Below are 12,444 nucleotides of genomic sequence, written 5' to 3'. Positions count from 1 at the left end.
AATAGGGATTTGAGGGTCTCATCATCAAAAGGAGCCATGACAGCAAGACGGTAGAACTCTGTATTCTGTAACGCTGATATCCACAGAAGACGAAGATGAAGATAAATCCAAGGTTTATTAAACAAGTTCTAACAAAAGAGGCAACAATGCGAGACAGTGTGCAACACACAAACAATACTGGACAAAGAAGTGAACACAAGGAGGAACTTAAATACACAGCGATGATGAGGTGGAGGTGCAGGTGATCATGTGATGGCTGATTGAGTGCAGGTGGGAACCATTAGGAATGCTGGGAAATGCAGTGCCATTGAGGTGTGTGACAATATGATGCCTTTAAATGTTTTCCTTTTCCTTTAGTGTGTAATTTATCTGTTTGTGCATGTATGAGATCTGCAAAGTAACAAAGCTCTTTCTATCTACCAGAGAACACTGATCCAGACCTGCCTAAAACCCCTCGATCCAAGTCCAGACATTACTTCCTCAAACATCTACATCACAATGTGAAATATTAGCATAAGGCCCAGGCATACGCAAGGTAGAACGCAAGGTTTCAGTGAATTGAAGTGTTGTCGTCATGACGCGGAGACACTGTGTGTTTGGATGTGAAAGCAAAAGAAAAAAATATATATATTTATAAAGCTGTTCCTGAGAAGTACAACTCAAAAGTTGGTTCTGATCGATCAGCTTGATCATTCGCATTTTCAGAATCCAGGGGCCTCATTTATAACCGTTGCGTACGCACAAAACAGGCCCTGAGAGAGGCGTACGCCACTTCTGACGCATAAGTTGTGATTTATAAAAACAAACTTGATGGGAAAATATGCGCACCTGCACGCAAACTCTGACCCATGCGTACGAACGTTTTGGAGATGGAGCAGTTTGGCGACACCGATGGTATGCTTGAGTTAAATGTCTTTTTGGTCACTTTTAGACCGAAAATAAAAAATTAAACCGAAAAATAGAGTGCATGTTTACAATAACAGTTTAAATAAATAAAATAATGATTTAAACTATGTTTTACTTCTGATATAAACATTTAGATTAAATATGCCATACTCATTAATGGAGTTAAACACTTAAACTAGCTACATGAAATCATTACTGAGAAGTAAAAAAAGAAAAAAGTATATTCAATAAATAGAAATAGACCTATTTGTTGTGGATGCAATGCTTTTGAACACTTTTCCTCTGTCATGCTGTGTTTTAATGTTTTAACAGATAGCTAATAGCAGATTTTCTGGGAAAATTGTTTAGTGCAAATAATGCACAACAATGTCTATCTGTTTCTATTAAAAATACTATTTGGCCAGTGGAAAAGACTGAGAAAAACTTTCTCTGAAATGTATTTTACACTATTTGATTTATTTATTCAAAAACAAGGCAAGGATATAGGCTACTAAAAAAAATGTTGAATGTAATAATGTGACGGCACATCCGTATTTCATATTTTACTAACGTCTTGTACCGTTAAACATGGTATCACTTGGATGAATAATCGCAAATGACATGCAGATGAGGATATGCATAGTAAAACTAGGCGTTGTAAGCTCCATATATGGTTGTTTCGGGGTGGAGACGCATGTGCGCACAATCTTCCGCTGACTGGGATTTATAAAGTGAATTTTGCGCAGGTTCTGCCGTACGAACGGTTTTATAAGTCTGAATATTTTTTTGCGTACGCCATTTTTGGCTTTCGGGCGCACGTTCACTTTTAGTAAGTATCCTACGCACAGTTTTATAAATGAGGCCCCAGGGCTCCAGACTAACTTTTTCGACTAGGAGCACTGTAGCCCCTTACTGAAACATTTAGGAGCGCAAGCAGAATATTTAGGGGCTCACTTTAAATCAACCTGCTATTCACATTTCCCTGCATTTCTACTGAATTACTGACAAATGCCTTGGTAATAAACGTAGCAAAGAAATTGCAATGTGCAGTTTAATTTAAGTTCACAGGGCCTCTGATTTGGTAGCACTGAGGGGCTGACAATAAAGCACTGAGCTTGCGTTGAGATGTAGATAAAATTACCTTTAATTATCATCATTCATAATGTCTAAATATTCATTCAAAAGCAAAATGTTAAAACAAATATATATATATAAGGGAGTGGAAATAGCTAATAGCTCTGCTGCCGCCTACCGGTTACAACTGTAATTTAATGTCTGTTTTATTTTTAGAGTCCGCCTGTGGTGAAAGTTAAGTTTTTAATGTTGTTTATATGTCTATGTGGTGTTTTTAATAAGCTTTAAGACAAATCATGTGTAAATTCATAAGTCAAAACTGTTGCTGAATATTTTCTCCTTAAAACTGCAGTGAACCAAAGACAGTCTCAAAAACACAGAAATCGCTGGTGTTTCTGATGTCACAAACTACCTTGTAACCAATCAGATCAACGTGTGACCGTCAACAACAGCAATGTTATTAATTCTGTGGCAAATTCAATGGGTTTCTTCACTGGATCTCCCAGGGCTGTGTAGTAACGGCTGACCTATTTTTGGTCCGAACTGATATATGGCCCATGCAGCACAAGTGAGTAGCAAAGTTTCATTACGCTTTCATTTCATTTGCCATTTGATGTCAAGCAACGCTGTGGTCACGCTAGCGCGAGCTCTAACATAGTTTTAGTCACACCGGCAGGAAAAATGGTCTCAGTTTGGAGGCCTAGAATCCGAATGATACGGTAAATCCGACAACATTAATAACTGTGTGGTTAAAAATGCTTAAGAAGTCTTGGAAGCTGAAGCTCGCAATATGGTTACATTTCCCACACATGATTGAGGTGTTTGGCCAATCACAACACACTGGGTCAGCTGGCCAATCAGAGCACTCTGAACTTTTCAGAAGGATGGGGCTTTGTAGAAAGCGTGTTTCAGACAGACTGGGAAAAGAGGAGCTGCAATAATGTACAGTATGTGAAAAACGTTTTTTGAACATTAAAGCATGTTAATCTATTCTATTACACCCAATCAGACTAAACATTAAAAATGTTTGAGCAGATTTAGCAGCAAACCAATTCCTCGCGTCAGGATTGTGCACCTGCACTGTTTACATACAGTAGTTCCTTGCATTGCCCGATTAACAGAATTTTCAACTTCTTCACTTGGTACCACATATGAAAAAAGTCTATCTATTATCACAATATCCGGAGCAAAGCTCTCTTACATAAATATTGCATTAATATTCAAACTTAAGTTTTCTAATACATGGATTTATTTGCATTCTATAATATTTATCACAATACAAACTGAAATTAACATTTAATAATTTGCTTAACACACATTTCAGCAGACTACTTGATTGTAATATTAACAATGCTACATCAGTTAATTCTTACAGCTAATATTTATCACAAGTAATTATACATAACTCTCTTTGAGCTAATTGGTGCATAATCAATGATTTTGTGAGCCAAGGCAGACATAAACATTCATAATTGTCCAGTTCTGTGTGCGGTGAAAGTGAGACTTACGGCAACCCTTCTCGTCACTCTTGTCGACGCAGTCTGGAAAGCCGTCACACTGCCAAACTCCAGGAATACATTCGCCATCCCCACACATAAAGTTTCCTGGAATGTTGCACTCTGTCGTGAAGTTATTTCCAGGAAGAAGCTGGCAATCTGAAGAAAAGAGACGATTGTATTTACAATCTTTATATTGAAGATTAAATGACTGGTGAAACGAATTCTAGAAACTAGATTCCAGACACAGGCATCAGTTGTGTAATGCTAAATGAATGCATGGGAATGTAATGTGCTGTAGCATAGTGGTGTGTGCAAAACGAAACAACCAAACGAATCACAAAAGTAAACTTATCAAATAGGCCCCCCCGTCTGCCATCGGTCTTGCTTCTTTTAAAGGCCCGAAGGGAAGTAACAGACTGATCTCATGAAATGGCGTATGTATGACACGCCAATTCCTATTTCCATTTTTGGCGTGCTATCAACACGCATAATCGCTTTTCAGCGTGTTTATGAACGCCGTTGACTTAACATTACATTACTGTATATATAAATATATGACCTACCCCAACCCCGTCCCTAAACCTACCCGTCACTGGGGTTAATACCATTTATGAGTCTTCTCCTACCATCCTAGGGGAAAAAAAATATCGCTCCCCAGATGTAGATCTACATTTTGCTTCGTTTCGCTCGGACATTTAACGGCGTGTACATACACGCGGAATCACTTGGAGATTTAACGGCGTAGACATACACGCAAAAGATGACGGTTCGTTTCGGCGTGGACATATATATATATATATATATAGCTCAAAATGCGTATAGATAACACGCCACTTGACTTGAAAGTGGCGTGTATGTTTATGCAAAGTCATGATGCCATGTTGGAAGTAAGCAGCATGTGTCGTCGATGTAATCCAGCTAGCACTGCGGAAAACCCCACATGGGTCGTCACAGTCATTCACACATATTACTTACTTATTCAGTGATCTATTTATGTATTTCAGGTTGTTGTTATCTCATGGTACAGAAAAGGGTGAAGTGTTTAAATTTGAATGGTGGCAAAAGCCAAGGCATTCTCTCTCTCTCTCTCTCTCTCTGATTCGCTCTCTTGAACTTGGATTGGATTGGCGGTATTGTTCTGTTCTGGGCAAGAACTCCCTGTGCATCCATGCAGCCTAGCTTGGATAAGAGCAGGGAGAGCAGTGGTAGGGAACATAACAGAACCAACGTAAATGTATTGCAGGTATCATTAATTTTAATATTTTAATGTACAACATAATTTGAGAAACAAGTTTGATCCAAAGGGGAATCAGAATGCCAAATCCTGACTGAGACAGGAGGAGCTGGGGAGGGGGAGGGTAATGCGCTCCTGAGAAACTGATAGAATGGTTAATACATCTTGATGTTAGCGGCATATGTTGAGCACTATAGATCCAATCTTATGGGTGAAGCATCACTCCAACCTGGGTGCAAAATCTGATACAACAAGCATGTTGTATAATCACAGACTAGTACTAAAACTAGTGTAGTCCAGTCGGGGAAGCATACACCCTGTAGCTCTGAGTCAGATGCAGTGCGCAGATAAGCTATGAATACAGTGTGCTTCCTCATTCATGAACATGATTTCTGCTCCGTCGTACTGTCATCGCTGTGGAGACTCCCATGATTCCACACTCCTTCACGGGATCATCAAGCTACGATGTTGTTAGTGTTGAATAACAGACCTCTGCAGTGAAACGTAGCCTACTGTGTATTTAAGCACAAGCATGTTACTGATACTCTAGATAAGCTTTAAGACTCAAATATGTTGCTAACTTCAACACAGAATGTTCCAACATAATCGGATAGCATAAAGAGCATAAAGTTTTAAACATCAGCTTTAAGATAAGCGTCGCTGGTACCCGAATAAACTAGTTCTAGCATAAACTAGTATAATATGAAGTATAATAGTATAACATAACAAGCATATTTGATAACAGTTGCTAGATACAACTAGATAGCCTTAAGAAAAAGCATGTTTCCAATAGCAAATAAAGCTTTTAGAACAAGCATGTTTCCAATAACCACTAGATGGAACAAGCGTGTCTGATACCCCAACAGAATCAACACTGAACTGACTCGACTGAATAGCGACTGTTTACTATGTCTCTTTAGAGCTGCGCCACAGCAGAAATGATTTCATTTGCACCATGAACGTTATTTCCTTTCTATCACTGGAAGCTGCTTGAATATGTGCCTCATGTGCTATATAAATAAAGGCGACCTGACTCAACCTGATAAGTTAAAGCAGGGGTCTCAAACTCGCGGCCCGCGGGCCGCCCCCTACTTGACATTAAAGTTTAATGTTAGTGCGGCCCGTCGTTGCGTGTGCCGCGTAAAAAAAAAATAAAAAAAAAATGTATCCCTTATGAGCTACCATAGATAGTCTCGTGACAGCTTACGGAGGGTTTGTTGTCAATAGTTGTCATAGACAACCGCGAAGTACAAACATACTGCGCCTGGAAAAAACGAGCGCGTCGCTTCAATTATGAGCGCGCTTGCCGCGGGCCTACATTTGAAATTACGAACTTGAGCGCGCAAAATATGTGAGCGCGATATGTGAACGGCCCCTTGGCGAGCTGCCACCAATCAGGCCACGAGCTACTGGCAGCTCGCGAGCGACGTGTTGGAGAGAGACACTGCTCTAAAACAATGTGAGAATAATCACTTTGAGCTTGTAATATGTGTCCAACAGGTTGATAAGAAGGTTTGCTTTGATTTGTGCAGTCAGTAATTTGAGACACTATACAAAGAATTCAATAAGACGGGCAGACATGACTGCAAATATTTGTATTTCAAAAGCAATAATTGTTTTTCTAAGTATAATAAAAGGAAATGTGCCTTCCAAAAAAAACATTCAATATCATTAATGTGTTGTATAAAGAAAATAAAAAGGACATAAGCAAATGTAAATATCACAAATATGTGTTATAGACAAAGAAAGTTTGTAAAATGAACTTCAACTGTCAGAAGGACAGCTCATGAAGAACCAATCATGTACAGAAAGGAATGTTCAAATTCAGAGGAACAGTTCAGAAGAAACGTTAATAATAAATATTGAGAAGATTGGATCAGTTGTGCTCCTTTTTTGGAATACTTGAATACTATTTTTTTGTGGAATACTTGATGCGGCCCAGCCTGACCCCGACTCTACCTCCAGCGGCCCCCAGTTAATTTGAGTTTGAGACCCCTGAGTTAAAGGGTTAGTTCACCCAAAGATGAAAGCAGATGGGTCTCGATTTAGTGTGTAAAATGGTTCTAAACTGTGAATTTCCTGGATGTCCGAATCGTGAGAAACCAACGAGAAAATGTAAAAGTGCCTTACCAATGCCGCAAAATGAATGGCTTACCTTTCACACTTTCCCATCAAATGATCGTGAGCGTCATCTTCTCAGTTCTCGCCAGCTCTGCGATTTCATCAAAAATATCTTAATTTGTGTTCCGAAGATGAATAAAAGTCTTACGGGGTTGGAACAACATGAGGGTGAGTAATTACTGACAGAATTGACGTTTTTGGGTGAACTATCCCTTTAAAGACCCACTCCGATGAAAATAATGTTTTTCTAGGTGTTAACATGTTCTTGTGGCATTTTTCTGATGTTAGAGGACATACCTTGAGAAAAATAAGCTCAAAGTTGTATTTCTGAGTATTTCTACATTCAAATGGCTGTGAATCAGTAGCAGACGCTAAAATGCCGGCTAAAATCGACTGGAGTTGTGACGTAGTAACTCCACTGGGCGTCTCCACACGCGACGTCTTAGAGTGAAATAATGATCGGTGATCGGTGATAACTTTGATTAACTTCGGATAATAATAATTAACGTGTATATAATACTGTTGCCCCACCGGTATTGGGGATGTAAGCTAGCGGGAGAGACAGAGCTCTCAGCAACGGGCAGGGGGAGGGGCGTCTCCATGCCAACGGCTCCGCCCACAACGCAGAGGCGAATTGCTAATGAGCTACTGCCGCTCTGCTGAAGCGAAGTCCCAGAAAACGGCACAGGTTTTGTGATTTTGGCTAAAAATGGCATAATCATAATTTAAAGACCACTGGTAATGTTTAAAAATAGCTCAAAATATGATCGGAGTGGGACTTTAAGGCACAGTATGTTGCAGCGACAAGCAAGTTGCCAATGACAACAGATAAAGCCTGTTTTATGCTTCTGCGTCGAATCGACGGCGTACCCCCGCAGACCCCCCTTGTGTCGCCACGAACCCCTCTCCGACCCCTCCGCCGTAGCTCGACGTGCACCTCCAAAAAATTGTAACTACGTGTCGAGGTGACGCAGACCGCAAGGGCTGTGATTGGTCAGATTAAACATCATTTCTGGAGTGTAGTTTTTTTCCGGTTTCCCCCTCCTGCTGTACCGCCATTTTTAAAGTGACCACTGCACTGTTTGTTTCAACGATGGATCAAGTTGAGGAACGTTTGATTCTTCTGCGATTAAACATTTGCAATAAAATTATTTGTTGTTCAACGTCGATTAGCTCCAGCTGCAACAACATTCTCTCTCTTTCGCTTGCCATTGTCGGAAATGAAAAAGTGGAACCAGGCGCACGGAACCAAAACAAATTAGCAAAGAGATTCGCGAACCACACACCCCCCTAGCGTTCTGGCGGTGAAATGCACCGCGATGCAAGGCAACCTGACGCTGAACCATAAAACGGCCACGACGCCGTAGGAGTGACGGTGTAGCTACGCCGTGGAGTTGACTCAGAAGCATAATGAGGCCTTAAAGGGATACTCCACTCTTTTTGGAAATAGGCTCATTTTACAACTCCTCCAGAGTTAAACTGTTCAGTTTTACCATTTTTGAATCCATTCAGCCGATCTCCGGTTCTGGCGGTACCACTTTTAGCATAGCTTAGCATACATCATTGAAGTGGACAAGACCATTAGCATTTCTAAAAAAAAAATGACCAAAGAGTTTCGATATTTTTCCTATTTAAAAGGAAAAATATCGAAGCGCCTGAAAATAGGCCACCTTCCGTCAACACAACGGAACTATTTTCAGGCGCTGCGTCATATCAATACGCCTGCTGCTCTCACGGTACGGCAGTGAAGTTTCTTGATTATTACGCAGGAATGAGAGCATAGTTCCTAGCCATATCAGCCTAGAAATTCGCAACTTTACATTTTCCGTCGGTCTTAGTGCACGATGTAACTACAGAAGAGTCAAGTTTTAAAGGTTCTCTAAGCGATCCTGGGTGACGTCACTTCTTGTTGACGTTCGAACTATTGTCAAACAAAACGGAGGCTAGCTAGACCCTCCCTCCTCCTCATCCGCACACTAACCCCCCAAACCCCACCCCCAAACCCTTCTTGTCGGTCATTGGCTGGAACAGTTTGTTATGTTTTGGGGAGCGGGTCGCTGCAGTTTGTTTTTGGTGCTGTTTGTGAAGCATGGGCTGTCTACAGAGATCGCGTTTCTTTACAGTGTGTTCAGGGGACAGGCAGCCAGCGGATAGTGAGGAGATGTTTGCTGAATGTGACAAAAAATGTTTTGGCCTAAAAAACACATGACATCGCTTAGAGCACCTTTAAATAGGAAAAATATCGAAACTCTTTGGTCATTTTTTTTTTAGAAATGCTAATGGTCTTGTCCACTTCAATGATGTATGCTAAGCTATGCTAAAAGTGGTACCGCCAGAACCAGAGATCGGCTGAATGGATTCAAAAACGGTAAAACTGAACAGTTTAACTCTGGAGGAGTTGTAAAATGAGCCTATTTCCAAAAAAAGTGGAGTATCCCTTTAAGTAATGCACATTGCCAATATGATCGCATAAGCTGAGCACAAGCATTTTACTGAAAACGACTAGAAGCAAAACGGACAACCTTAGCAACAAGTTTGTTGCCAATAACCTAAAAGCTTTAAAACAGTGAGAACAATGAGCCATGTGAAGACATTCAGAGATGAATCAGAAGTATATTATGGCCAGCTGTGACGTGGATGCTTGATCTTCTCTTGATATCCTTGGAGTGCAGATCTCATCTGAACTTGTTCTGGAGTCAGTCACATGAGTATAACTTCAGCGAGTCCATGTCAATAATGCAGCGATGCGAGAAGCAATGCTAACTCAGTCTCTTCCATTTCCGGCAGCTTATGATCAATGCAGCGAATTGCACAATATGACAAATTTGAAAAGCTTCGTGAGTCAACTGTACATCCAGGGTAACCTCACAAAAACACACAGCAAACTTAGGGTGTACTCACACTAGCCAGTTTGAACCGTGCCCGAGTGCGTTTGACCACCAAAGCCCGGTTCGTTTGACTAGTGTGAGTGCTCCGAACCGTGCCCGGGGGCGGCTCGATTAGCCGGCCCTGGCCCGCTTGGAAGAGGTGGGCCAGAGCACGGTTCAATTGGACTCGGGCGCGGTTCGCATGCAGTGTGAGCGCTAACCGTGCTGGAGCACGGAACAGGACGCGTGACGTCATGGTTTTGCGACGCTCCAAAACCAACATGGCGGGGAAAGGGTCGCTTTGGTCTACGGCAGAGGTGCAATGCTTGTTGGAAATTTGGGCAGATGAGAGCATACAAGAACAGCTGGAACGCATTAAAACTCAGATATATTTAGAAAAATCCGTGACTATCTTCTTCGTCATGGATATCAAAGAACTACCAAGCAGTGTAGAGACAAGGTAAAAAAACTGCGGGCACAGTATTATTATCCACAAAGAAAACAGAGCGATGGACTCCATTGTGTTCAGAGAGCGCCGCTCTTCTTGTTTATCCCGAAACCGTCGCACCATAATGACGTAAGCGTGCTCCGGCACGAATGCTGAAACCCTATGTGAGTGCAGGCCAGAGGGGGAGTGGGGAGGGGGGACAATCGTACTCGGGCCCGGTTCATGGCAACCGTGCCTAGTGTGAGTACACCCTTAGGCAAAAAAGCGTCTTACGACATAAAGCTGTCACCTATTACATCGCAAAAGACATGGTTCCAATTCAAGAGGTTGAGAGAGAGAGTTTCAAGCATCTTTTGAATACCAGTGTTTCCGCTACATTCATTCTGCCGTGGCGGGCCGCCACACCTAAAATCATCCCGCCACGGCTGCAGCTTCTCGGTCCGATATTGTTTGTGTTATTGTTAAGCCCCACTAAAGGCATACAAAACATTGTAGAGCACCATAAAGTTTTCACACTATATTCCAAGACTTCTAAAGTCATTCAATAGCATAATGTGAGGTAAAAATGTATAAATAAGAAACTCATCTCTCCTCAGTCATTCTCCATTCAGCATTCAAACAGCGCGTCGCGTTCGGTTACGACAGTAACACGACGACACTCTCTTCAAGATCAATGTTCCCTTTATACTATATTTGTAGATAAAGGTCTATAGTTTGCATAAAATTACTTTATCTTGCTGGAGTTTATAGCGCTTTCTAAATCACATTCCTTTCTCCCGGGTGTCTGTTACTACAGCACTAGAGTAGAGAGCACTATGAATTGTTGTACATGCGCACTGTAAGTTAACTGAAATTTAAAACTGTTAAAAGAAAAGGCTTAATAAACTGTTGCATAGATATAATACATTAAGCAGATATAATCTCTTCGCTTTGTGCTTTGAACCTTTCAATGCGGAGCGCTGCACGCTGTGACTTTGCGTTACTTCAAGTGCATCATTCTGCGCACGCTTTGCCGCTCTTATTGGCGCCTTTCATGTTATAATGCTTAGGGGAGGTTTAAACACCTGGAATAAGGGGGCGTGGCCAATGGGAATATCACTCATGGGCCACGCCCCTCCCCCTGGTGAAATGGGCCTGCCACCACGGCTGGAAAAAATCCTAGAGGAAACACTGAATACTTTAGACCCAAGAAACACTGCCTGGACAGAAATCTTTCAGTCAAACGGCTCGCCATAAATTGTATGATTCATGTCACCAAACTCTGGCGAATTAACTGTGGAAGGTTTTACATTTTTGCCACAACAACTGATTATGGTCCAGGAGAGCATCGGAGCCATAGCTCTCCTTGGTCATTTCATCGACGACACTCACTCGGACACTGCAAGGTTACTGTTTGCAAACATCCCACTTCCCAGATGAGCACACCGTGACATCATTGGCCAAGGTCTGAGAGATGCGCTGATATCATGGACAGGACCGACAGCAGGAGATTCACAAGTGGAAAAGGCTTCCGTGTTTTAGGCACAGGGATCATGAACGGCATGATTTAATAGTATCATGTTTCCTGAGGCGCACACTTGTAATGCTAATAGTATTAGATTTACAGGCTGATTAAAGGGGCGTGTCTCTTTAACACTTCACTGCAAACGCCCACTGCTATTGGCTAACATCTTTGCATACAAGGTATTACATGAGTAACTCATTGGAAGATTTTTTACTTCATTTAAAATGTTTAACTATTAAAGATGCAGAGATTAACTCATTCTATAGAGTGTGGATTATAGCATTAGATTATCCAGTTATGCTGTCCCTTCGTCCCAAAGCCACATGACTTTTTTGAAGTGCATAAAAGAATTTATTCGGCAAATGTGTTTCCATCGTAGTTTATGCGATGTAGTAGTTTATCCAACTCAAACAAGCACGTATGTTTTTTATGCACATTTTTAGAATTGATGTGCATCTTGGCGTTTCCATCCAGCAGTTATTAATGCAATATCCCAAAGTGCGCATAAAAATAGGTGGATGGAAACAGCTAATTTGAGGACCAAATGGATTTATGAGGTTTAGTCACAAGCTCTTTTTAAACGTTTCATTGGTTAAATATTTGTAAAACGCACAGACAGAATTAAAGGGTTAACAATACAATAATTTAGGGGGGGGGAATTACGAAATATGGAAATACAAGGTTTCTGCCCAATATTTAAAATTGCATCCATTTTAGATAGCAATTGTCTTACTGAGTTTTAGCATTAGAGTGAAATAATACAAATAATATATATATATATATATATATTCTCCTCAATGTAATTGTCATAA

At 41.1% G+C, this 12,444-nt stretch overlaps 1 protein-coding gene across 2 annotated transcripts in view; it reads right to left on the bottom strand.

Annotated features, from left to right (window-relative positions):
- Positions 1-12,444, bottom strand: part of ldlrad3 (low density lipoprotein receptor class A domain containing 3) — a 29,563-nt gene that overhangs the window by 15,684 nt on the left and 1,435 nt on the right. For both annotated transcript variants that reach the window (XM_056248304.1, XM_056248305.1), the window contains exon 2: positions 3,468-3,614. In XM_056248304.1, coding sequence (XP_056104279.1) covers positions 3,468-3,614 — 147 coding nt within the window. The remainder of the gene's footprint in view (positions 1-3,467; positions 3,615-12,444) is intronic.

The sequence above is a fragment of the Rhinichthys klamathensis genome, unplaced genomic scaffold (genome assembly GCF_029890125.1).
Source record: "Rhinichthys klamathensis goyatoka isolate OS25496 unplaced genomic scaffold, OSU_Roscu_1.1 h1tg000054l_1, whole genome shotgun sequence".
Classification (NCBI taxonomy): domain Eukaryota; kingdom Metazoa; phylum Chordata; class Actinopteri; order Cypriniformes; family Leuciscidae; genus Rhinichthys; species Rhinichthys klamathensis.
This window is presented reverse-complemented; position numbering and strand designations above follow the sequence as displayed.